This window comes from Perissodus microlepis, chromosome 4 (genome assembly GCF_051167445.1).
Source record: "Perissodus microlepis isolate ML-2025 ecotype Zambia chromosome 4, ASM5116744v1, whole genome shotgun sequence".
In the NCBI taxonomy this organism is placed as follows: domain Eukaryota; kingdom Metazoa; phylum Chordata; class Actinopteri; order Cichliformes; family Cichlidae; genus Perissodus; species Perissodus microlepis.
In genome coordinates, this window is record NC_140464.1 from 7,221,501 (window position 1) to 7,249,349 (window position 27,849).

Genomic DNA, 27,849 nt, shown 5'->3' on the forward strand with positions numbered 1-27,849 from the left:
TTCACAGATTAGAACCTTCTGGTTATGCATTTATTAAAGTGTCAGGTGTCCACACACAACACTGTGGACTTTTGAAACTAAAACAGACACTTGTATCTTTTGACAGCATGTGAAAAAAATTGTTAGAAGTGCTTTATAAAAACATTTTTCTTGCAAACATAACCACTCAAACGCATCCCACAGCTTCTGTATTAAACATTAAGAGAGCAAAGTTTTACTTCACCCACTATTAAATACATATTACATTCTTCTCAAAACCAGCGTGACCATTAAAACTGTAATTACAGTAATTACTTTTCATCGCTGGACCATTTTATTATCAGTGAACCTCCTTATAAGAGTATTAAAAGATTCACTGTAGCCTGGAGTAATTAGTGGTTGTATTAGATTGATGCAATTAGTTTTTAACAGCATTTTTTCTAGATCTGAATACGAAGACAAAAGTCGACAAAATGAAAGAAGCTTATATGGAAATACTGTATCGTTAAAAGTCAAATATGATTTTAAACAAGCATATTTGAACATATGTGAAATGATGCTAAGATAAAATACAACACATTTAAGAAAAAAGCTTATCTTTGCAAGTTAAGCCTGTCAAGTTCTGCTGGAAGATGTGAGAATATGTTAGAATTTGTCTTCCAGACAGAATTTAAAAAAGTGCCCAGATATCTGGAGTATCAAGTACTTGTACCTGGGCAGCATGGGCCATGGCGCCCTGGGGCACTGACTAACACAAAATTAAATCTGTATTACAGCACAGTTAATGGTGCCAATAATAACATCTAAAACACTGATGTTTATGTATATTGTCAAACACAGTTAGTTACACTTGGTTTACATCTCATTGCCATTCTGTTATAGCATCAATTTAAGAAGTGCTATTTTACTTAAGCGATCATTATTCTTCAAGTTAAAAAAACATGTTAAAAAATAAAACGATGACATAAAATAAATGATCTTCATTCTCTCTAACAGTCCCTTTTTCTGCATTTTTTTGTTATGAATTACAGTCACAAGAGGGCATGTGTCCATCTCTGACAGACACCTTTTTTCAAGCACTGGGAAGTGGTTTTGTGCAAACTGGACCACTTGGGGTCTGAACTATAAGACAACAGCAGCATTCTGTCTCTGTCTGTTTACACTCGGAGCTCCTCCTTCCAAGGTCCTTCATTGTCCAGATATCTGATTGTCTTGTTCAGATGTGTGTCACGCTTTGCCTTTGGCAGCGGCAATACGCTCAGCCATAGTTTTGACAGGAACACCTCTGCGAGTCACTTTGACATGGATAAAGAGTGTAGCAGGAGAAAGGCTAGAACCATCTGCCTTCAGTAAGTGAATATGTCGATAACCTGGGTGGGGAGAAGAAACAAAAAAAAACAAACAAAAGGGTATGACACATTTTAAAAAGAACATCCGAGAGTGAAGAACTGGTAGACGGCTGACTTGTAGACTAAATCTTAATAAGCACCTATGCGAAAGCTTGTAAAAGGTAAAGTGAACTGCCCCACAAAGTCATTTTTGGCAGCATGATCGTGGTCCTCCACTACAAACCGCACCAGGGCCAGCTCAGGGACCTGCAGCTGGAAGCTCAGAGTACAGTCCCAGCGAGGGTTGAAACCTGCAGAGGGCGCACAAGAGCTGTAAATACACCACCTGGTGCATTAAACCTTTCAAACAAACTAATCATGGCATTGGATTGAAAAGACTCCTACACAAGTATATATTCCAAGATTTGAATAAGGTACAAAGAAGCTTTCTGACATCATCTCTTGTCTCCTGTCACTGCATTATAAAAGTAACACTGATTTACAGAAATGCCTGCATTTAATTTAAATATACATAGATAACAAAGATATTATCACTCTGCAAAAAAAAAAAAATACATATAAAAATGTATTTTTAAAATTTTATTGTTGTGGATAAAAAAATAAAAAAATAAAAATTACCATTGTTGTCAATGCGGTGGGTTTTTTGTTTTGCTTTATCAATAGCCACCCCATGAATTTCCACCCACACTAGTGGGTCCACAATGGAGCTCGCCTTCTCTGTGTTGATTTTTGGCAGCTGTTGTGCAGATATTATCTGAAAAAGCAAAACATAATTCATCATTGTGTGCATGAAATTATCATTAGAAATGTATAAAAAAGTCTATTGGAGGCAACTTTTTTGCAAAATCCGACAATCTGGCTAGCACACAATAGCTCTATGTTTAGACTCTAGTTTAGACATAAGGGAACTCTTCCAGAGGAACAACAGAGGATGGCCTCTCCTCTATGAAAAAAATTGAAGTATGGATAGTAATAACAAGAACTAAATAACACTATGAAAAATAAACTTGCCACAAAAAGGAAGGAAACTTCCTTTTTCTTCTAACAATACTTCTTAGCAATAAATCCTATACCGTTGGAAAGTCTCTTTATTTGTCTATAACTCCTCATGTTGGTGACCAGCTTGGTCGCACACTGCTGTGGGATGGGATGACAATTTTCAACCAGCATTTACTGCTGTTAAACTACCAATATGTCTTATTTCTTCAGAATTCAATTATCCAATCCAACAAATGACACCAAACAAGAGTTATTAGCAGAATAAGCTGTTTGGCGTTGGCAGAGAAGATTTGGCAAGTTTTTCATGAGTGCAACCCACATTCTCAACACTACTGCTCAACCCACAAATGCATTTTCCTTACAAATGTGGTATCCTTCCAGTGGTATATAAGATTTATTACCAAGAAGTATTGTTACCACAAAGAAATAGTCAACCAAACACTAATTTCCTTACTTTTTATGTTAAGTTTAGAACAGCGGTACAGAAATCTTACTATAACGTCTATCTCCTCCTTAACAGGTAGGCACATCTGAACGAAACTTTGGAAAAACTTCATCACATATATTGTGGTTATTAAAATCTATATGCTTTAAAAAATATTCATGATGAATTTAAATTCTTCTATCTATCTATCTATCTATCTATCTATCTATCTATCTATCTATCTATCTATCTATCTATCTATCTATCTATAATGTTCATTTCCCCCTGTAAATGTGACCCTTAGTAACAGTTACTCACTCGTATAGTCAGCTGAGTCGGGGTATGACCGGGGCCTCCTCCCGTGTTTTCTGGGTTAAAGTTGGATGTGGGACTGCACAGGAAGCTGGGTTTGAGGACGTATCCACAGCGACCATTTGCGAGGAAGCGGCCCTGGTTCAGGTCCATTTGCTCCCCAGCCGTCTGGAAGTTTAGAGCCACTTAACGGCAGAAAGAGGAAAGTGGAGGGACACGGGATTAAATTAACGGAATCAGAGATGTCAGCAGGTTACATGTGACATGACAGTAAGTTTACAGAAATAAAACACGTCTCTGGGTTTTTAAAAAACTTTTTTTTTTGCTTCCATCTGAACAGCAGCGTAGCTTTCAGTGTGGAGTACCAACCCAGCTGGCATCCACAGTTCCACATTTCCTGAGGATCATAGTTGGATGATTGAAGGCGCTGGCCACAAGGGTAGATCCGGCTCAGCTGCCTGCTGTTGTGTCTTACAAAAAGCTTCCCTGTAAATGAAAAGACAGAAATCCACAAGCCATGATACGTTGAGGGCTAATTATAATTTCTGTAGAACCAGCTGCACAAAAGACACGATGCTGGCAAACTTTTTGAATTTCTCTATCTGATGTCAAGATGCAATTATCTCCACTATTGTACCAGACTCTTTGATGTGCTTGAGGGCATCGTTTTCAGAGAAAGAAGACATTTCATTTGGCGGTTTTTCAGACACATTTCCAAACCCACGGAAGGGGACACTCTTGCAGTAAACCACCAGGTCGGATAGCTTGGGGCACAGTTTCGAACGGACCTGGAAAAGGCAATGCAAGGAAAAAATTGGTCAATTAACTAAAGTGTTTGTGTTAACAGCTTCCACGACTCAATAACGAGCCTTTCTTGAACTGACCTTTGCAGGATCCTTCATGGGTGTGCTCTTAATGCTGCTGGCTAGTTCATCTTCAGAGCTCGAAGAGAAGCTGGTGCAGCTGCTGTTCTTCACCAGCTCACCCAGGTGAGGAGTGTGTTTCTTTCCTTTTACCAAAATGCGCCCCTTAAGCTCCTGCAAGGAATGCCATTGGAATAAATTACTTTATTAGAAAAGCAAATGGGTCCAGCTGTGCTTCTATGCGTGTGGTTGTTGTACTTCGGGAGAAGGCAGGTCTCTCAGTGGCTGGTCACTGAGAGGCTCTGTGAGCAGTTTTTTGCCCAGGATACTACGGAGGTGTTTGTCCATGACAGCCTGCTGCTCCACAGAACAGTGATTCTCCAAGGACAGGATTAGAGGGTATGGGGACGTCTGCAGGGAGAAACACAGGAAAACTCTTATGCTAAGCCATTAAAATGCAATTAGATCACATTATATGCAAAACCCAAGAGTATAATACTATACAAAATACCACAGGATTGCCTCAGAGTCAGGTGTATAACCAAAAGAAGTGCAGTGGGTTGGCACAGCTGTAAGCACAACGCATAACTGCATATTTCCATGAGTGCAAGCTACAAAATCTCTTACCTTGAAGGCATACTGACCGATGGTTTCAATGACTTCCTTAAAGGGCACTTTGGAGGTGAGTGTGTGCCCGTGGTAGATGACGGGTTCACCTTTATCTCCATCCCAGCAGTCTAGCTCCACACAGCGGCAGCCCTGAATTAGAGCCCTGACAGTGACAGATTTATTCATTTGAAACCACAGGCACATATCTCACTAGACTGACTGAGGGCCAATGTTGCATTCTTCTCTGTCTCAATACCTCATGTATGGCTCAGTGCTGCTCGCACCGGTGACTTGGTCCTTGGTAAGGTAAGTGTTGTGGGACGAGGAGATGAAGTAATGGGCCAGGGGGTGGGTCATGTCCTGGTCAACTCTGGCATGGTTAGGGTTGAAGACATCATTCTCCAGAGACAGCATGTACATGGTGAAACCATTTTGTGTCATGAGCAGGTTCTTCTGAGCTGCAATAAATGGTATTTTATTTCCATCAATTTGTAATCTTTAAGTGGATTTAACAGGATAACGAAGGGCTTTAAACAAGTAAAAAGAAAGCAGGGATACATGGAAGACATGAAATGGGATAACATGTCAGCCTATGTATATCATTTAGGAAGCAGAGGACAGCATGAGGAAGAAAGCTCAAAACTGTGGAAAGGGAATCAGACCTACAGTTGCCAGAAGTATTATTTCTTCTTTTATGCTGTTGATTTAGATAATTAATAATATATATTATGCTATAAGTGCATCAAACTTGACTTTTCCTGTCTTCAACAATCGGTTGAATTCAATTCAGTTTAAATGACACCAAAATTAGGTTGCAGCTGGTTTTTAGCATGCAACATTAAAACAGGACCACACTGGTCACAACCACCAAACAGGTGGGCCTCTGAAAATAGATAACCAAGTTTTAGAAAAAAACAATGTTGGTGTGCACAAACCAGAGACAGATAAATCATAAACTGGCACAACTCAGATAACCTAGGCTGCAAATGTACTATTTTTTTATTGAGACCTCTCATGAACATAAGAGGTTTATAAAAAGTTAGATTCTACTAAATATATATATCCAATCTAAGGAATAATTTCTTGTTTTAATTTGAAACTAAATTCTGTCATACAGTTGAGTCATAACTACATTCTTCCTGTGGTTAATATTATTTCTTGTTTACAGTAATTATTGTCAAGGGAATTAGTTGTACTGACCAATCCAGGGTGTAGTCTGCCTTTTCCCAAATGACAGCTGGGATAGGCTCCACCCCCCCTTAAATGGTTAAACAGTTAAAGAAATAGATGGCTTGACTGGAACAGCCTTACTTAGTTTGGCATTACAAACAGTTTATGTTATTTAATTATAAAAGAAAAAAACACTTAGTAACTGGAGCAGAACTCAAGTAGTTCGGTGATTTATCTCAGCTTGTGCTACTGTTGTACTTGCTTAGTTATTTTTACTTTATTTTCTTTTATTTTGTTTTTTCTTTTGCATCCTCCTTAGACCCAGCAATTATTTTTTGTCCTCCTTGAAGGGCATGCGTCTAAGACCTCTACACCAAGCGCCATTTATGCAATCTATATGAGTCCTACTGTACTGTGCAGAGGATATATTTTTATTAATGCCACATTTGGAGGAATAGAGCAAACAGAACACCTGGACTTTCTTCTTGAAATGACGGGAACTGTAGCTTCCATATTTTATGACCACAGGGCAGTTTAAGTGATTTTTTTAACGGATATGTTTAGTAATTTTACTCTTTTCATAAACAAAACTTTTATTCAGTGTCCTTTACAGTGGACAGCAGAACTTACCAGCTCAAGTTTTCATGTCCATCTTTTAGAAAGCAGAGGACAGATGGAGGAAAAAAAAGCTCAAAATTGTGGAAAGGGAATCAGACCTAAAGTTGCTTAAAGTTTGATTTCTTCTTTTATCCTGTTGATTTACATAATTAATGATATATAATATGGTAGAAATGCATTCAGCTTTACTTTTCCTGTATTCAACAATTAGTTCAATTCAGTTTAAATGACACCAAAATTAGGTTGCAGCTGGTTTTTAGCATGCAACATTAAAACAGGACCACACTGGTCACAACCACCAAACAGGTGGGCCTCTGAAGATAGATAACCAGGTTTTAGAGAAAAAAAAACAATGTTGGTGTGCACAAACCAGAGACAGATAAACAAATTACAAACAGGCACAACTCATAACCTAGGCTCCAAATGTACCGTTTCATGAAGACCTCTTATAAACATACAAGGTTTACAAGGCTTTTTTAGAGTGTAGAGTTATATGCACACTAAATCTATATTTTAATAGATATATATAATGCAATCTAAGGAACTCGTGCAAGGAGCCTCTCTGTCATACCATTCCTGATCACTATTAATGCTTTGGGTGATGAGACCTAAAAACCCCGGTTGAGGTGAGTATTAGGTGTACAGAATGAAGTTTAATAAAAAGCGTGATGTTGATAGGTTACATGTTAAAATTGTGTTTTAATGCTCAGATTTGTTTCCTTTTTTTTTTTTTTTCAGAAATGGAACCAATATCATTCATTCTGTAATCAAACATGACCCCATGTCCATTACAAGGGACAGAAGATTAAAATAAATAATTAGCTTTTTTTCTGTAATATGTTTCTCTCAAACACAATACTTATATCCCTTTATGCCCCTTTATGTCACAAATCTCAGATCATGTCAGACTGTTTCTTGAGCATGACAATGAGTTCACTGTACTCAAAGTCACCAAAAGAGCACATTTAGGATGTGGTGGAAGGAGAGATTTCTATTTTGGATGTGCAGCTGACAGATCTGCAAGAACTGTGTGATGTCATCATGACCAAAAATGAGGATTGTTTCCTGAACATTCTTGAATCAATGCTACATAGAAGGAGGCCGAAACAGGTACTAAGAAGGCATACCTAATAAAATGGTTAGTGAGTGCACATACAGTATAATCAGTACTGTCATTATGGCTGAATTATAATAACTCAGTGATAAGAAAAGCGAAACAAAGCACAACTTTTCTTTCTTAAAACAAAGAGCTCTGGTGGATTGCTTTTTTTGCACAGCAGCAGGATTGTGCCTCAGATTTTATGGTGATAGGCTAAATCGCTATTTCTTTTGTATGGAGACGGCATCAAAAGTCACATTCAGAATGTATTTATATATAAATATTTTGGGTTCCTCCTTTGAGTCCTTTAATGAGTGCTTTTACAACTTACCCCGGTCATTGAGCTCATAGGTGAGTATAAGACTTCGAGCATGATCCAGCGACGCATCCTCCCCTTGGTCTCCCAGGAAATCACGCAGCTCAGCAGTGGAGAGCACGCTACCTTTACTTGAATAGTGTCTAAACACGGCATCTAGCTCAGGCCGTCGCAGCAGCTCCCTGCAGAACTCTTCAATTTCTGTATGATCCAGGCGGCCATCGCCAGATTGGTCACACCGCTGAGATGCACAGAAAAGGTGTGTGTTAAAAAGAGCCAAGAAAGTGAACACACAGAGAAGAAAATAGACAATATCAAAGGCTGTTCGCTTTTATTTTGGGAGTGCATCAAACTCCCTGTGGGAAAAGCACCTCTATAATAATTCAACGCAGCTGTGCGCACCTACGTTGAAAACATGCGTCTTTGCACTGTAAGCTGCACAGAGAAGAAGAATAACACTAACAATTCTGCTATAATAGTGAAGTGAGGGACATAGCAGGTAGTAATCCCTGCACAAAAAAGAAATAAATGGCTCGTGATTTGTTGTGGGGAAGATAAGAGGGAGGGGGTAAAGATGTGGAGTGAGGCCGGTGGTTGGCTTGCTGCTGGGGTTGGTAATTGAACACAGACTCTGGACTCCAGGGTGTCCGAGTAAAATGATACCTCCTTAACCAGATAGCAACAACTCTACAGCTCTATACTTCCCTCACTTCTTTACACTCAGTGCTGCAGTTTAATGAGCATACAGGTACTAAAACATCACATGACTCTGACCTTGAATAAGCAGCGGGCATATTGCTCGCTCACGTCAATGTTGATCATCAGCAGCAGCCGTTTGACCTCATCGTAGCTCATCTTGCCGTCGTTGTTCTGATCTGCTCGCTTGAGGTACCCTCGAATCCAAGTGAAGGGAGTTAAGAAATCAAGCAAGACTAAAGCATAGAGTCAAACTGTTAAGACGGTACTTTTATATGGGATGTTACTGGGTTTTATTTGTTATAAATCCACTTAATACCTGCTCTTTTCCCAAGGGAGATTATTTTTTGCTAAACCTCCTTTTTCTTATATTTGATCTCTTTTTTATTCTATCCTGCTGTTATTGAAAGGGTCTGTATTTTTCCTTTTCATACTCACCCTTTCTAGCAAGAATTAAAGGACAAAATGCATATTTGGTACATGAATTTGATTTGAAACTGAGTCAAGCATTATCTTCCAAAACAGTCACTGAAATTGTCTCTTAGTGTTTTTCCAGACTGATTTTGACACGATAACTATCGGCAACTGACTCATCTTTATGCATTTAGTGCTTTTCACATTGTGTTGGACCATTAAAGCAAAAGCCTTTTACAATTCAATGTCAATTTTTAACCTGTTGACAGTTTATGGTGTCCTTGCACAGCCACATAAAGTGAAAAGCATTTGCTTTACTTGACATGAGTTTTATTTCACAATGAAAACAAAATGAGAAACAAACAGAGCAACGGGGAAGATCTTATACTCTACCTGAACACTACACTGCTATTTTCCTCTGGCTATGAGAGATTATAATTAAGAGTGATAGCAGGCCTATATTTAGACAGGGCTTTTTTGTCGAGCAATTACCTCTCACCTTAACTATGCTGTGTACGTAGGACGGTACATGTGACAGCAGAGTCAGTCACCATAGCAATGCTGCCTCAGCTACGCTATATTTATTCTAGCATATTGGAAATTGGGCAGGATATTGGTCCAGTTTTTCCTTCTGACTCATTCTGGCCACTCGCTCCTTTAACATGCGGAGACCTCGCACCCAGTGCTGAGCTTCCTCTGCAGTGGGGCACTTCAGGTCCAGGCTCTTCCTGGCTCCTTTGAAGACCACTGTGAAGCACTGGTTCTCTGGTAGGGTTCCAGACAGCCGCCTCAGTGCCTCCGACTGGTAGCCTTCACACACACACTCCACCTCCGTCACAGCAACTGGCACAGGAGCGATAATATCGATGAGTAAACTGCTTCAGCAGGAGACCATGGTTGCACAAGAAGCAGCTAAAGGTCAAGTGTGAGGCGTTTTTAGAGAATGCGAGTGACACATCAATGAGACTGCGAAACATACTGGGATCCACACGTGTTCGTCAGCAGACTAATTTTAAAACAAACAAACAAAAAAAATGACATGAGAGTAATGACTTAGACCTTCAGTGTGAGGTTCCTGTACTGACAGCTTAAGAATCAGGCTTCATTTAAAGTATGAGACATGAAAAAAAGAAATCTAACTGTGCTGCTAGAGGCCATTCAGTATCAGATAAAATATAGTGTAAAATATATATGAATGTTTTCAGTAAAAGTATTTAAATGAAATCTTGTCTTGTGCCCCCCCCCCCCCCTATAAAATTAAAACCTATTTATTCAAAGTTTTATTTATTTATTATTATTTTTCAAAAGGTTGTGTGGATGCCACCTGCAGCGGCTCTCCACCTGCCTGACTAAGAATTACCAAGAAAATTATTATATTCAGGAAAGTTCAAATGGGCTATTTCCTTAATCTAAAAGTAAAAAATAATTAAGGGATTTCTCATTTACTGTAAATACATTTTCCGTAGCACAGCAAATAGCACATTTGCCCTACATGTTCACAATCAGGAGGAAACACAAAACCCAACCACCAGGGGTCAAAAGTAGCGTCCTATTGCCAGCTCCAACCTGGGATAAATGGGAGGGGTGTGGGAAATAAAGGAGCAGCTGGATGTACGGTACATCGCATCATCATAATATTAAGACAGCCCCAAAACATATCCGCACCCAAAGGACCACACCTAAAAAGAATATAAATAACCAGCAACGAGGTCTTGTTTATTTTAGCATGACAGTAGCAAACATGTTCTGCAGTCTGCACGACATCACTCGGTTGTGAATCCAGTCTGTCCACAGTTCAGACCAGTGAGTCATTAAAAGCTTTTGGCATTCCAAAGAAGAAGTAGAAGAAGAAGAAGTAGTAGAAGTAGAAGAAGAAGAAGAAGAAACTCCCATATTCACAAGGGGTTGGCTTCAAAACTTAAAAATTCATAAGCATTGCAAGTTTTAACATTTTATATGCTCTTTGTACTTTAGTAAGGAAATATAGGATTTACGTTATTTGTTTTTATTTACTTTTTTTTCAGCTCAAAAAGGGGAAAGGAGTTTTTTTCCCCAAAAAATATGCATATGCATTTTTACATTTTGAATCTCAACAATTCAACATCCTTAAAGAGCATAAGTGCACTGCACTGCAAGTCTTCATTTTTGGCCCGGGAAAAAACCTCAGATTTACAACTATAAACAAGGGGAGCAAACAGGCTGACACTAACACACAGTGTCTCCTAGTTTATTCTAACACTAGAACTTTATTCAGCACAGGGGCTCTTCTGCTTCTGCACTGAGATGCCTGCTGGGCAATAAGTATTCTCTGACAATAACCTCATTCTTTTGCTAGAGGTCATAAAAGCCTCTGCAATCCACCTCTTCGAAATTACTCCGCATTCTTCCTTTGTGGTCATCTCGGAGCCATGGTAAAAGTAACATATACATGTGGGTGTGTGCCTATGTGTAGTGTGAAGTTTTAGGTGGTGTATATTATGCCAGGATCTCACACACAACCCTGAACTTCAGACATTAGATCAAATAAGACCTGGGAGACTAGAAAGAGGGAAGAGAGCCGGACCTTTATCCCGTACAGAGATTTGGTCCTCAGCAGCCTGCCAGTGTCTTAAGTGGTCACTCTGTTCTCACGCTGCTGGATGTCATCATTCTATGGAGTGTTACACGCTGCAGCTCGGCCGCTCTGTGTCTATTTGCGGCATGGCTGGCACAATCAAAACGGCCTTCACACCCATTGACCCACAAACCTGCCCAACCACACACGCTGTGAGACAAGCGGGAAGGGTTAGGATTAAACTGCATTCTAACATAAGGGTGGAGAGCACAAACAGCACAGAGGTGGGAGAGCCGAAGGTCAGGCAACAAGGGAGAAAACAAAGCTGATCTCATATTACGTGCTCAAAGCTTTCCACCTTGAAGTAAATTTTCATTTCAACAGAAAGAATTAGCTACAAAGACCTAAATGGAATGGGAGACTGAATAGATGCTGCTGCAAAGTCTCTTTTGCTCTTTTACTTTCATTAACTCTTCCAGGAATTGTGCTTCGGTAATTTAGGCCATCAGTCCAACCCTCTGATGCCGTGACAGAAGAGTTGCGCTCTGAACAAGATTTGTGTCCTACATACTGTGCTGACATCCATGAATTGATTCCCTGAATAACTAGATAAAAGACATTACTATCTTTCCCCCTGTGTGCTTTGGCACAACATCCTAATATAGCTACTACATGACTAGTTGTTTAAAACAGTGGGCTGAAAAGCAAAGCATTATAATAACATTACATAATATAATGGATGAGCTGTGAAATTAAGTATAAAGTCTACTAACTTCTTCCCCCACTATTTTATTACTGAAAATTGTGCTTTGCAAAGCTTTAGGTACTCAAGGAGGTCCAATCGCTAAAGGAATTGAAAATAAATATTAACAGCAAAAAAAAACCAAAACAATCTCATCTGCTTTTGCAGTTTAATTTTACCCTTAAGCAACTTGCAAACCTCCAACTACAACTTATCTTGTTTTTCACCTTGTGTACATAACCTTAAGGAGTTTGTGCAAAGAGTGATAACAGGCCCAAACTTGCATAAGTGGGAGTTGAGTCTATAGGATTCTATGTAATATCAGTTTTGTTTACCCGCTATAACAGAAAACACTCAATTCAGTTAAACTTGGACATTGATCATTAGCTTGACGTTTGTTTTTCAAGGTGAAACATTCTCGACCTACCACTCTCAACCAGGGTAACCTACAGGCATGTTTCCTCTGTGTTGACTTTCTAGAGAGCAGCTACACTCTCCTTCCACATGTCAAACAATCACTGAAGTGATATTTAAAGGGCCTATCACAAGTTAGTCACACCCTGAAGCATACCATGCTTTTTCTGTTAAATAATACTTAAATTAGGCTACTGATACCATAATGTTCTATTGAGGACTTTCAAATAATCTTAATGCTTTCTGAAACTAAAGGAATAAATGCACATTTAAGAAATTTCTGCACTGGCTTTACTTTTCAGTCTCAGAAGCTAAATCCAGTTTTATGCGCTGGTAAATTATAAACTGATCCCATCAAAGAGCTCATGCCCATTTCTGTCGGAGGTCTAAGTGTCAGTAAGACTATTAAATGTATATTAGGAAGCTTGAATTGGTAAGTCATAACCACAACAGATCACATGATTACCCTCCTCAGTTACCAGAGAAACTAGAACTGTCTTTAAATGGGCAAAGTAGGGGAGAGGGCAGAAGACAGAGCCAAGATAAAGCAGCTCAACAACCCCAAACAATGTGCAGGCTGAATGAGCGCACTGAATCACATCTCAGTTTCTATTGGACTAATGGCGGGACGCTTACATTGCTTGCTTTAAATATAATTCAGTTTGCGCTGTTCTCACGTATACTCTTCCATTACTTAAGTTTCCTTTCTATTTATCGTATTAGTTCATGCATAGTCATAATCAAAGCTCCTTTTCTTACTCAACTCCCATTCATAACTAGCTCACTTCTCCTCTTCGTTAGGTCATGATGTCTGCTCAAGCCAGCCCCCCACCACACCACACACTGAGCTCTCCTTACAGAGTACTCTGACCATAAAGCTGGATTTCAGACAAACTTACATGTCTGCTGGGCTTTGCCTTTGCGGGAGCTCTTGGACTCGCACCACACAGTGAGTCCGTCCTCCAGCAGCCGCATGCTTCGGTTCCTTTGCCAACTTGTAGACCGAACTTTCAGCATGCTGGAACCTGTCATCATCACGCGTATGTCCTCATTTTCATGAAGCCCTGGAGAATACACACATTCAAAAAACAGAGCTGTTAATGCGTGCATGACTCTGGTTGACACTGTGCAAATGCATCATCAGCAACTTAAGTTCAGCTTGTCTTCACATACATGCCTATTGTTTAATCAGGTTCATAAGGGCACATCTGTTTTCCCAAGTTCCTTAACTCTAATGCCAAACATATTATATTTGATACAGGAGTTTATGTCAGTGTTTGAGACCTCTAAATCATCATCAACAAAACCTAAATTAATTGCACATTACATTTTTGGGCAATAGATTGCACAAAAGCCAGATGCAGTAAAACTGATACTGAAATTAAAAGTCACATATGCAAACTGATATTTCATTTCTTTCTTTTTTGGCAGAAGGTTCAATAAACACTCCAGTATGATTTTTTTTTTCCTGACAGTTATTTAGTGATTCAAGCTTCACGGGGCATACTTTTATGAAATTTTAGACAAATGACAGTGCAATGCTTTAACTGAAATGCTTAGCACAAAATGACAGTGCTTACAGATTGATCCATCCATTCTCTTCCATTCTTATCCTTTTGAGGGTCGCAGCGGGGCTGGAGCCTATCCCAGCTGTCTAGGGCAAGAGGCAGGGTACCACCTGGACAGGTTGCTAGTCTGTCGCAGGGCTAACACATAAAGACAGACAACCATTCGCACTCACATTCACAACTTTAGAGTTACCAATTAACCGAACTCCACCAACTGCATGTCTTTGGACTTTGGGAGGAAGCCAGAGTACCTGCAGAGAACCCACGCAAACAATATAATGTTTACTATGTTTATGCATCAAGACTGACAGAAGAAGATTTCTATAAGGGCTTGAAGTGCTGCTGTTTAAAGTTTATGCACACAAACCTAACCTTCTACACTGAATATCTAACGAGTTTGGTCAGTAGCTTGACAAGTGTTAAATGTTTGCTAAATGCAGCAGCTAGTGTGTTGTTATAATCATTTCCAATAAGTACACAATTAGCAGTTTGAATTAAGACAAAACTACCCTATGGAGAGTCACAAATTATGCATGCGAGTCTGTAGTGGATTTATGAAGTGAACTATGGGTTCTGAGTACGTACTGTTAGCATGCTGCATGCATTAACTTCAGTGAAAAGCTCAAGACATCATTGCCCGTGTTTGATGTGAATCTCATCGGCTTTGATCAAAAGTCTGACCTAGATGAAGCAAAAGGGATCACCTCTAAAGCACACTTCATGACATTCAGCCAGGGGCATTACAAATGTGACAATAAGCCATAAAGGGTCTACAAAATTTTGTGTCATTCCATGTAAGGAGTGTAGAGACATATCCTGGGGTCAACAACCGTTACTATTAAAAGAACAATTATTGAGTAACTTTTGCCCAACAAGTTCTGTGTGGAGCTGCAAAACATATTTGAACCTCATTTTAAAACTGACTGCATATGAACCATAGATTCATCAGCATTACTAATAGGTGTAAAAAAAAAAATTAAATCACATGTGGCTACTCTGCTATGTGATATTTCTAATTACTTTTAAGTTATAACCTTTTAAACAGTACATTTGCACAATAACTGAAACTAGCCCTCTGACTGAACAATGGACTGTGAGGTCAGCTCCTTGATCATTAATATGCAAATTGTCAGTCATTGTGCCGTGTACTGTTTATAAGGTTGGGGAAACCTTCAGTCAGCTGAAACTGAAGAAGTCACCTGGATGAGTGACGAAACATTTCTCACACTGAAAATGCAACGACCAGGTGAACAGAATCAACCTTTTGGGATTTACTTACCTGATGATTGAACATGCTTTAAGACACTGTGATGGTGGAAACTGATCAAAAGTCGCTAATTTTGATATTGCATAAAAGAGTTTTAAAATTATACTAAAATAACATTTAAAAAAAAATAAGGCAGTTCTGATCTTTACTTCAGCTACATACAGCAATCAGCCTTCGGACCTGTAAACACAGTGATATCCTGCCTGTTCTTTTTAAATCGCCTGTTTTATTATTTGCTAATTTCTTCCTGCAGAGCAAATCAGTAAGCCAGCAGCGCTGGCAGTGAAAGCAAACAAATCTGTCCTCAAGAACTTTTTTTTTCTTCCCCCATTTATAACTAGTGAGACTAAATGTTCATTACATCCATGCAATCCACTGAGCCTCATATTAGAGTAAATGAAAATTAAGAGGATAACACAGGATATGCTTTTTTTTTTAAAAACCCACACTGGAGACTTAACTCAACCTAATCCACTATTTACATTTTCAGAACTGTAGTATGTGCCATTTCTGCAGCTTTAGCATGCCTAGCTATCTTACCCATCAGTCACTTAGGCCTAGAGAGTGTTTGGCGACCTTTTGGAAACCTCTGGTTGTTAAGGAAAAAAAATGTATTCCCTGATTCACTGAAATCAGGTTTTTGATAGAAGGTGCTCTATCCAAAACCTTGTTGTGATTGCTTTGGTTGCTAGCAGATAATTGTGGTTATGTGGTTTGCATGAAAGATGCTGACTTGTCTGCAAACACTCACTATTTACGCTCTAAATGGTAGTGAAATTTGAAAAAGTGTGGTGGAAACCAGAAATGTAGAACGTTCACCTCCAGAGTAAAAGTTCCACGTCAGAGCTGAAGCCAACACATTGCAACAGGTGTAGCTTTTACTTTGAAGGTGAATGGTGTCCGTTTCCAATTTGCAACACATTTACAGTTTCACAACCACTTGGCAAGCAGTTTGTGTTTACAGACAAGCTGCCATCTTACACCCAAACTGCCGTAACCACAGCAAACTGCTAGTGAAAGCAATCAAAACGAGGTTTTTGGTATAGCATTGTAATCAATTTAACACTAGCAACTCCCACCAGCTGCTTGCCAACTGGTTGCACAATACATGCATTTTTCCCTATTAGATGGTCACAGACTGATCTGTAGGCCTCTGTGATTGGGGCCTTAGATGCTAGCATGACTAAAATATCACTCCATCTTCAAATAATCTCAGAAATATTGTAAAATAAAATGTGTTTTTTATGTGTCTCAGTACTTAGATGTCATCACCTCATTTTTTAAAAATGTGACTTTATAGTTGCTTTCGTGTTTATCTGCTTTATTCAGTCCTTTCCTGTTTATCCTTTGAGATTTTTAAGAGCTTGAGAGTGTTTGCTGGTTTTAAAAATGCCTGCCTTTCATTCAGCCATCTTATTTACTTGAAAACTGACCTTGAACAAATACGCTCAACGCATCTTTTCTTATATCCAAAACCTTGGGCTGTGTTATATATACAAACCTTGGAAAAAATGACCGGTGCTTTCGGCGTGTGAGTCAAGCGTTCATGGATCATCTAAAAAACCATGACTTTATCATTTAGCAGTATTTATCTGTTTTCTTTAGGGTGAATAAACCGCTGTAAGTTTAAAAGAAAGCTGATCAATGAGATGCAATTCAGTCATGATAGTTTGTAGATTTACTTCTCTCCGAGGGCAGGAGCAGGCCAAAAGGCAGCAGGAATGAAAGCTGCTATAACAGCTGGAGTATGGACGGCTTGTGAAAATGTTTGTCCAGCTGTATTGCTCGTATTAGTGTTTCCTCGCTATTAACGTCACTGGAGATGCAAGATTCACAATTTCAGTGGTGCCTTAGATAGTACGCATATATCACTACTTGGCTGTGGAACTGAAAGGATCAGGCCATATAATCAATGAAGAGAAAACACATTGCAAATTTTAAAGGCCCTTTATTGTAACATAACAGACTTTAAGACTTATCTGAGACTAAATTATTCATTAATGGCAGAAGTAACTGGGAATGAAAATAAATCCACAGCTCAGGCTGAAGCAGTGTCTGTTTACAAAGCAGAAAACACAGCAGTTTCTCCACTCTCATTCAGAAGCTTCAAATATGAGAGACCCACAGAGGGCTCAGAGTGTGAAAACTGCCCACTTCATCTTTTATTTTCTTTCCTTCTGTATTTTTTTTTAAATGCACATTTGTCACACTTAAATTTAAGATCAATGAATTGTTCATATTAGACAAACACAACCCCTGTAAATACAAAATGCAGTTTTTAAATGATGATTTGATTTATTAAGGGGGAAAAGCTATCCTAACCAACCTGACCCTATGTGATGAAGTAGTCTGCCCCTCTCATTAAACCATGAATGAACTGTGATTAACTTTATGTTTTGAAAAGGTGAATTCAATTATTTCAAGAGCTACACGTAGACTGTTAGAATCTGTGTGTTTTGAGTTTTGTGAGTTTTTGATTCGCTTCTGGATTTATATGTGATCATTACTTATAATGATAACTTTTTATTTGCCTAGTGCTCTGGTGTTTAGTATTTTTCCACCCAGTGCTTATAATTCTAGTTTTTAGTCCCTTTTTTGGTTGAGTCAGTTCCCTTTTTTGTCCACTCTGTCTTAGTCTTGTTTCCTTGGTTGTTTCTCTGTCTGTTTGTGTCCAGTCTCCATCTCTGTATTTGTTTACTTTTGTCTGTGTCTAGTCTGCATTTCTGTTTCCTGTTTACTTCATCAGCTTATGGTCTCGTGTCTTTCCTTGACTGACCTGTTTTTTTATTTCACATGGTCCCTGTCTGTTTCTCCAGCCGTGTCCCCTTGTCTGTCTGGTTTCTCCGTGTCCAGTCGTTTTAGTGCCGTATCCCCTCAGTCTTGTCTCCATTTGTTTACTTTCTTCCCTGGATCAAGTTTGCGTGTCTGGAGCTTGTTTCCTGCCTCTCGTCCTATGTGTGTTGTGTTAAGTTTTGCTTGTTAGCCAGATTTAGTTCACCTGTGTTCCCTGGTGTGTTCAGTTTAAGTTCCTTGTATCCTTGTTTCCTGCATATTCAGCAATAAAGCTGCTGTCAGGTTCAGTTCTCCATCTGAGTCCCGCATATTGGGTCCACACCTCTAGATGCCACACAGCAACACATGACACAGGCATAACTACAACCAGACCCAGTGAATCAAAAAAATGTTTACATAGAACCTGTCTGACAAAGTAAAGTAGTCTAAAAAAAGAAAATCTCAAAAAGCAACCTATCACACGATGATCTACAAGACTGGGCAAAAATAGTATCCATGGGACAGTTCCAAGGTGAAAACCACACAGGCTTGTCTCACATTTGGCAGAAAACATCTTGATGGTCCCCAAGACTGGAAATAATATTCTGTGTACAGACAAGACAACATTTCGGGAAGGTATGAGTCCTGTTGGATCTGCCATAAAACTAACAGCATTTCATAAAAAGAACATCATGGGGGTGGTAATATAATGGGCTGAGGCTGCTTTGTTAAAACTGATGGACCCCTGGACTCTGCTCTCTACCAGAAAATCCTGAAAGATGAAATCCAGCCATCAGTTCATGGCCTGAATCTGGTGGCCAAAGTTCCTCCACAGTGATGTGAAAGACTCAGTCAGTTATTGCAAATGCTCGATTGCAGTTGTTCCTGTCAAAGTAGCACAACCAGTTATTAGATTCCGGGAGCAGTTGCTTTTTCACTTAGGGCCAGGGCTGGACTGGGACAAAAAATTGGCCCGGGCATTTTGACTAGAGACCGGCCCCCCAGGTATTATAGGAAAAGCCATAAAGCCTTTGAATGAAAACAGACGCTGTTGTGAAAGTGATGTACACTGTCTTGTTGGTATATGTATGATTTCTATACATTCTATGTCAGATAAAAACTTTGGTTGTAATCTTCAGATAATTATTTAATAAAAGCGAGACATTTTAAATGAGAATAAGAACGTATTTCTTTGTGCCCCCCTTTCCCTGTTAATGCCCTACCTGGCCCCCTGGCAAAACTTTGCTAGACCCGCCCCTGCACAGTTACCAGCTGTCAGCGTAAAAAAGGATCCTGGTGTTATTTGTCTCTCAGAAACAGTTCATAACTTCCCTTTAACTCATTCATGTCACCTAAAAGGTAAACCTGTTTCTCCATCACCTGTTCAGCTCTGATGATTCAGTAAGGACATCTGGTTTCATCTTCATGTTTCCCTCTCACCACATATCCAAGCCGATATCATGACCAGCAGCTTTTACAGCTGTGGTTCCAGCAAACATCAGCTGATACTTGAAATTAATATTAAATAAATTCTAACAACAGCTGATCAAGCTTAAACGTGCAGCTGTTGTTTAACGCGACATCCGCTGGTTTCCTCTTTCTGGCGCAAAGTGGGCGATAAACAAACAAGAGAGAAAAGCTGATCAGCTGATCATTGATCAGTTTCATGATCATGTTCATTGAAGTAGAAACAGGAGAGGGAGGGGAAAGAATGAGCGAAGAAGAGGCAGCTGACAGCGTAAAGACAGAATAACTCCAGCAAATGCCCGGTATGCCCGATGGCCAGTCCAGCTATGCTTAGGGCCAAGTAGGTTTGGATAGATTTATTTTAATTAATTAATTATTAAATCATCATTTAAAAACAACATTTTGTATTTACTCAGGTTACCTTTGTCTAATTTTACATTTTGCTTGATGATCAGGATGATGTCAAATACTTTTCCACTGTGTATTTCAACAGTTTTTTTTAAAATGTATTTATAGTAGTAAGGAGTGTTTCCTTTAAATTATGCATGTTTGTGACTTTGCTGCTTTCTCATTTAGTTAATCATTTCAGTAAATGTGAGGTTAAAAGGTTAAGTTGTTACAGTTCTCATTGGGAGGGTTTGAAAATGTTTTAACTTTCACTTTAACGGATTCTTAATAAAGTAAATGTATCTGAATATGTAAATGCTTCAAACAACTGGTTTAAAAAGTTATGTTAAGAACTTGGTTGCTGCAAATAGCCTACTGAATAATCAGTAATGCAACTAACACAGGTGTTAAACAGCATTCAGCCATGGCATGTTTAGTCTTTTGCAAGAACAAACAGGCTCTCTTATGGAACCTTCCCTTTTAGTACTGCTGAAGGAAACAGCCAAAACCAGCTCTCACTCACTGCTCAAATTATTCTTCAGGCTTTAGTCTTTTCTGTTCGTGTCTAAAGAAAGGGCTTCATTTGTTTCTTTAGCTCTTAAATCACAGTCCTCATCGTGTCAGTGCCAAGTTCTGGAGTAAGTAATGGACCCCCAAAGTTATAGCAAACAGAAACTGCCCTCCACTCCCTCCCTTTCCCTGAGTGAAAGCGCACTGGGTGAAACCATGGATTTCTCCCCATCAGGGTTGAAAACAAAGAACTCCCCCTGCCAGGCCGTCCATAACAAGCCTGTTTTTCCAAGCTGTTACCACATGCAAGGCATTCCCACAAGCACAGCACAAGGACCTGATTAACTGCAGGTCAGTGACCACGCTAAGCTACCCAAACAGCCTTAACTAGCTCTCTCTCAACCTCCTGCTTCACTTTTTATTATTCCCTCTCCCGCTACAGCCACATTCTTGTTTTACTACCTGTATAATTTTATTATCTGCCCACAATGCAAAGTGTGAGTAGCTGCGAGTCCCCAAGTGTGGCCATATCCACAGATTTAAGAAATTTGGTACAGTTTGGTGTGCTTCTGAAAAGCCTCTTCATAAGTGTGAAAGTACTCTCTGAAATGTCTAACATTTCGGTTTAGCATGTTGGTGTACTATTTTAAAAGAGGCTGAAAAGTGTTTTTGCCCCAGTTCTAATGTTATTGTACGAAACATGCTCACAAATGTCAGCGTTTACTGATATTTACCATGTTTACTGTCTTAGTTTGCCATTTTGATTTGCTACCTTTTGCTAATGAGCTATTACCAACAGATATTTAGTCATTAATTAAAGCTGTGATTTTAATGATGACGTTGTAAGAAAAAGTATGCTAATTTGCTTGATAAGCCTAATGTAATAGCACACTCGGAGTAAAAAAAAAAACGCTGAGGCAACACTGACAATTTAAAAGGGTTTTAAAAAGTACAACTGTTAAACCTTATCTTTAAATCAAGATAGAGACCAGATATCCATCAAAAAGAGGCGCTTACTGAGAGTGGGTTTTGTCAGCAGGTACATGTAAACAAGTCAGCTAGCTGACATCTACAGAAGCTAAAGCTTAGCTTATTCTGGCTGAAGTAGTTCCAAATCACCAAACTTTAAAGCACTGCTAGAGTTTGTGCATAAAGATGAAAACTAAACACCGGTTATATTTTGGTAGTTAGTAAAGTTTGGCTAATTAACACATACAAATGAGCTGACTTTTAACAAGGTACACCTTGTTAATACCAGGCCGGGCCTGTGACGGCCTATATGCTAATTATAACATCAATTCAACAAGTTTCTGGAAACATTACTCAGAGATTTTGGTCTATTTTGACGTGATAATGTCATGCAGTTGGTCTTGTTCTCTGGAAATTTTTTACTCTTCTCTGGAAACACTAGGAATTACTGTGCAGAAAATCACAGTAGATCATCAGTTTCTAAAATACTCAGAGATCATCCTGTCTGGAACCATCAACTGTGCCACATTCAAAATCTCTTCAATTACCTTTCTTTCCCATTCTGATGCTCAGTTTGACCTTCAGGGGGTTATCTTAACCGTGTATACATGACTATAATGCAATTGCTGCCACATGATTGGCTCAACAAATATTTGTACCACTTCAAATCAGGCATTTTTAGGATAATACTGGCGCAGTGGCACTCTCTTAGAAATAAAGGGTTTTCAATAAAAGTATTCAAGGATCATTCAGTGAGGAGCAACATCTGCAATTTCTCCAGTTGGCAAAGGCAACTGTGATAATGCGGCAGGAAGAAGACGTAAAACTGCCAAAACTGCAGCTAAGAGAATGTCTGGGATGACACGATCCAAAATACAAGGTTAGTAAAGAAGATGTTGTGTAGTTTTGAAAAAGTATGATCCCAAAATTATGGCTAGACAGGTATTTATAATTTGCTGAAATAATGGTGTCTGGGACAGTTAACCCAGACGCTGTACTGTACACCGAGTTTTTAAAAGCCTACTTAAGAGGGATGCTACTAATGAGCATTGCTTTAAAAAGTGTTGCCTCATGTAAATGAGTTCCTCAGTCAAAGCAGTAAAACCTAGGACTGAAAAACACAGTTCATCTCCTATGGAGGTAACAGAGATATGCATCGCATATTTAATGTCAATTAACCAAACGTTCATGCAGGAAAGAGAAAGGGACACCAAAGCCAATAAGATTCCTTCTCAGGGGAACATGAAAGGAAATGAAATTTCATGACAATACAAGAGATCTTTTCGTCTCAACCCAACAGACTGACATTATCTATCTCTACAACTGTGCCACTTGCAAGTGGATAAAGCAAATAACGGAAAACAATTAACATTTTAATTAACTCAGCAATGGAGATTCCTCCGAGGGTGCTTTGACACTGTGAGCAGCAGTGTAGCTTTAACGCTGAAAGGAGGATTAAAATCCAAATAACTATATCAGCTGGTCAGTGCACTGTGCTTGCATGAGTCCTCTTCACTCAGGCCCACATACCAGCTCCTCCCGGGACACGGTTCACGTTTCTGTCAGCATAGCAGCAGTCACAAGAGTCAGCTAGCATGGATTCTCGCATAGAGATAGACAAGTATAGGGGCTGTAGATTTAATACGGGCCAATTAAAGTTTCTCAGCTCTGTCGCACAGCTGTCCCCTCTAGGAGGCAAACAGTGGCATCCAGTATGCATCTCCAAAATCAAAAGTGTTTAGGCAAAATGATGAGATTCCAGCTCAAAAGAAGAAAAATGATCAGTTGGAAACCGTATTTTCCTTCTTTGGAATCGGGACTCTCTGTGGAATTTCCTGATGTGAACCCCCCCCAAACCCCCCAAAAAAGGACTGAGTAGAAAAAAGCGAGTGTCATTTGGAAATGCAGAATCGTTGCCAATGGTTTCTGGACAGCAGAGAGTTGAACATGAAAGCAGAGCAGCCTCTTTGTATTAAGTCGAAAACAAGCAGCTTTTAGTCAAACGTTCTCTTTGTCTCTTATAATGAATGAAACATCATTTATTTGCTCATTAATAAGCGAGTTATGACCACACAGTAAGCAGGACTCACTGTGTGCAACTAGACTCGCTCTGAACAATATCTGGATTCCAGTAAAATATTTAAAAAAAAATGTTGAGAAATAAATGAGCTTTTGTAAAAAAAAAAAACTGTCATTTTATTTGCCAATATGTGGTTAAATATGCCGTCAAAGCACAATTTAAGGTTGCAATGCATATTAACAAGGCTATGATCGTGATTTTTAAGCCACATTAAAGTCAAACCTCTACTGTTGATTTACTGTTTTCCAACCTGAGGTTGGCAGACTTCACCATAGGCAGGAGAAAACCAGACTGTGAGAGCAGTATGGTTTGGTTGAAGGGAAAGGGGATTCCTATTTTCTTTTGGACAGTGCACAATTTGAAAAAAAATTGAAATTTGAATGGAGTTGAATAGAGCTGACTTTAGCTTGAACACGTCAGTATATATTTTACCTTTTGTCTAATAAACTGGCAATACTTTTCTTTGCTACAATGTGAGCCTGCACACACAAAAACAGCTGAGCTGTGATTATTTAGAAAAAAAAAAAGTTTATTCACAATCGGAATAAGTGTCTGTTGTTACACAACTGATGCTATTTATTGTATGTTGGGGCTCAGTTAGATCCCATTGAGGTTAAATCCTTCTAAACACCTGACCATTCAAACCTAATAACAGATGATAACCTTGTTGATTGTGACCTGTTTGGCCGGGAATGTTGTTGACCACAATCGCAGACATAAAGCATATGTAAAGCTCTCAGATTTACAGCTGAGTTTACTCAGATACCAAACAGATTCCACATATTCCCTGCAGCGGCCTCCGAAAACATCACCTCAGCTCACGATTGTGTTTACATTCATCTTGTAGGTGCAACGTGTGAAATTGTCCCATCTCTTCGGTCTAAACCGACTGAAACTCATCATGGATGTTGTTTTGTAAATCCTTGGCTTATGCAGGCTGTTTGCTCACACAAGAAACTAATTGCTGTGTACCACCATTAACAGCGCTGCCAACAGCCGCAGACTCTCTCCCTGAAATCAAATCCCCCAAAACCCCTGTGGGGACGTCTGTGGCAATGAATATATTTATCCATGTGTGCGCTAGTCTGATTCAAACATGGATTATCTCAAAACTAACAAATCTCTGCCTCTCAGGCCACATTCGTCACTTTGGCTCACCGTGAGTGAGAAATGTTTGAACGAGGAAGGCGGATCAGTCCTGTGACACCACATGACACAAAACCTTTGAACTTAGGTCAGTCCCACCAGCAGATTGCGAAACTATTCGGTGTTTTCGCTTTGATGTGAAAGCGGCTAAAACATGGTGGGTGGACAGTCACCTGACTAATTTATGACAACAAGTGGTGGTGGTGAGTCTACTCGGGTGACCTTACTTGCTTTATTATTAAGTATTAGTGGGACACTCAAATATAGCAATGCCAGTGTTGCGTTTTCAGGCGCAGATACAGTTTCAGACTTCAGTAATGCTTAAACAAGTCTGTGCATAGTGTCAGAGTTTAAACATGGTGTCACTGCAGAAGTATGGATCCATGTTTACACACTGTTGCAAAAACATTAAAATTCTGCATTTCTGTTTTCACTAAACATGCAAGAAGAGCTGAATTTATAAGAGACTGTTTCTGCATATTGTTTTTACTTATTAAGGTCTTTGCTTTCAATCACAATTTTGGCCTATAGTGACCTTAGGATAAATAAAGATGTTATTTCCATCCACCCCCTTACCACTAGGGGCTGCCACAGCAGATAACGCCATATGTTTGATTTGACAGAGTTCTTAAACGGACGCCAACCCCAAAAAACTTGTATCTCTGGCAAGAATCAAACCAGGAAGCACTATACCACTGCAGATAAAACAATTATTATGCCCCATTCTGGGTTGTTATAATTATCTTCCTGGAGTTTAAAGTCATGATCCAGAGTCTGTTTATCAGTAATCCCCCAAGTTTCACATTTTCCTCTCCTGGTGCGTTTCCTGTATCTTGTCTAGTCCCCGTCTCTGCATTAGAGAGCCTCTGTTTAGTTATTCCATGTTTTATTTAGTTAGTTTCTCGTGTGTTTTATTTAATTTTGCATCTTTTGTCTCGTTTTCTTCAGTTAGGTTCAGCTGTGTTAACGGGTATTTTCCATACCCCTGATTACCCCACATGCATATTTAATCCCTTATGGTTTTCTTAGCTCATTGTTGTGCTGTACTGTGTCAGCTTGTTAGTGCCTCCCTCATATGTTCCTGTTTCGATTACTTTGTGCTGTTCTTTGTCAGCTAACTGGACTTCCTGTTTCAGTTGACCAATAAAACACTTAATACTCTATTTTGTTAAGATATTAAGAAAAAGAGTTGGATTTACTTCCTCAGTAATTGTGTTAAAATTATGATTTAAAAGACTGACCAAAAATAATTATGATACTGCAGACCAGAAATACTCAGACCAGCCCATTTTACACCACCAACCATGCCATGTTCAAAGTCACTTCAATTACCTTTCTTCCTCATTCCAGTGCTCCGTTTGACCATCAGCAGGTTGTTCTAATCATGTCTACATGCCTAAATGCACCGTGTTCCTGCCAGGTGATTGGCTGATTACCTATTTGTCTTAATAAGCAGTTGAACAGATGTGCCTAATTAGGTAGTCATGAGTGCATTCCTCATGCTTATGCTGTTACAATGTTGGATGCTCATGTGAAACACTGCCAAAGTTTCAGGCTTCATGCTGCTCTGAATGCTCAGTTTCAGACCGGTTTCTACTCTTGGCTATGTGTCACTGTACATCAATGAGAGTGGAAATCCCTGATATAGTACAGCTTATTACTGCATCATATTGTGCCAGTGCAGCACCTCAAGATAAATATTTATAAGTGAGTCATGCAAAGCTACTCTAGTAAAGTCCAGGAATTAAAAATATGGGGTTGGGGAAAAAAAACATAATACGTCCCCTTTATACATATAAACCTGAAAAGAAATAAAAGAAAAAGCAAAGATTTCATCCAACATTTCTGTCCGTGAGCTAATTTTGTATGCCTGCATATATACGTCGTTAACACTGGTTCAGCCTTCCAGAAATCCAGCGTCTTCTCAGAGATTCTGACAGGTGCGCTATGGCTGCTCAGCAAGTGTCTATTTTGGGGCGAGTTTGGGAAGGGGCAGTGACATATCGGGACTGAACTGTGAGGGGAGTAGGCTGAGATGGGAATGGCGAGGAGCCTGAATCAGAGCAGTAGTCCAGTGAGCAACTCTGCTCTTCATAAACACATGACCGTTGTAACTACACCCACAAATACTCAGAATTTCGCTTCTGTTTGATGCCATTATCTGTAACCTCGGTCATTACTCACTTTCTAAGAACATCATCATTTAAAAAAAGCAAACCTGTTATGCGTGTTTTGTTAATGCATTTTTTGTAAACTGGGGGAAGTAAATGAATGAAACAAATTAACGAGACTACAAATTAAACCAAACAATCTGTAACTAAGAAGTGAGCAATTATCAATGAAAGTAGGTGAAATGAATCTTTTCAGAATGATGATGAGTTCTCGAATTACACCGCCTTCTAAGAGAAACTATGTTGTGAATTATGAAGGCATAAATAGCTACCGATTATAACTGCTGTCTTAGAAAAAGGCAACATAACAAACAAGGTGACTAAAAATCACTGAAGCCTCAGTTAAGTTTGTACCAACAATGAGCGAAAAAAACAAAACACTTCAGCCTGGAGCTGACGGTGAACTCCTAGGAGCAGGTCAGATTTGGAGGTGTCCTTACCGAGCCTCCTGATGAGGTCCGTCGTCTTCTCATTCACTTTCCTCCTGTGCTCCCTGGGACTGGTCTTGCCGGTGCCTACGCTTAACATGATCGCTACATAAACTCCAGCGAAATAAACTTAAGCTTGTAACTTTAGGGGTTTGAGGAAGCTGAGGGCGCAGGTGTCCTTAAACTGCCCCAGACAGACCCCCAGCCCGCAGAAAGAGAGCGAGCGAGAGAGAGAGAGAACCGACCGCAGGAGTCCCCTCCCCAGATTTGCTACTCATGTTTGTGCGCAGGACTCCAAACGAGTCGCACGCTTCTGGAGCCAACACCTTACTCCTCCTCCTCCTCTTCCTGCCCCAACTAAAACGCAAAGGAACCTTGATCGTGGATCAGGTATGGTCAAGTCCCCCTCCATACATTAATTTGTATACACACTTGTTAAAATGGTTTAAAGCGCACTATGTGCGCACAGAATCTCAACAGTTGCGTATCAAAGCCTTTTTGGTTAAATCTGGTCTTCAAAAAAAAA

The 27,849-nt window shown here is 39.5% G+C and overlaps 1 protein-coding gene across 4 annotated transcripts; it reads right to left on the reverse strand.

Annotated features, from left to right (window-relative positions):
- plcd3a (phospholipase C, delta 3a) lies at positions 1–27,722 on the reverse strand. 4 transcript variants are annotated; one of them, XM_084925328.1, is made up of 16 exons: positions 27,336–27,722; positions 14,320–14,377; positions 13,458–13,622; positions 9,463–9,691; positions 8,513–8,642; positions 7,754–7,979; positions 4,792–4,993; positions 4,554–4,698; positions 4,185–4,337; positions 3,948–4,100; positions 3,701–3,851; positions 3,433–3,549; positions 3,070–3,248; positions 1,947–2,082; positions 1,469–1,618; positions 1–1,349 (listed from the first exon to the last, which is right to left on the reverse strand). In XM_084925328.1, exons 1-16 carry the CDS (start codon positions 27,366–27,368, stop codon positions 1,207–1,209), a joined length of 2,370 nt encoding a protein of 789 aa, XP_084781454.1. In that variant the 5' UTR covers positions 27,369–27,722; the 3' UTR covers positions 1–1,206. The 4 variants fall into 4 exon arrangements, with proteins under 4 accessions (XP_084781454.1, XP_084781456.1, XP_084781455.1 ...); XM_084925330.1 differs by lacking the exon at positions 27,336–27,722 and adding an exon at positions 14,712–19,353; XM_084925329.1 differs by lacking the exon at positions 14,320–14,377 and having other exon boundaries at positions 27,336–27,683.
- Positions 27,723–27,849: the final 127 nt, after the last annotated feature.

Excerpts from the sequence above, each read along its gene's own strand:
- plcd3a (XM_084925328.1), bottom strand. The coding sequence starts at position 27,368 with ATGAGAAGACGACGGACCTCATCAGGAGGCTCG. Across the intron at positions 3,852-3,947 it reads CCATGAAGGATCCTGCAAAG|GTCCGTTCGAAACTGTGCCC; the intron begins GTCAGTTCAAGA and ends TGCCTTTTCCAG. Across the intron at positions 1,350-1,468 it reads TTTTACAAGCTTTCGCATAG|GTTATCGACATATTCACTTA; the intron begins GTGCTTATTAAG and ends CTCCCCACCCAG.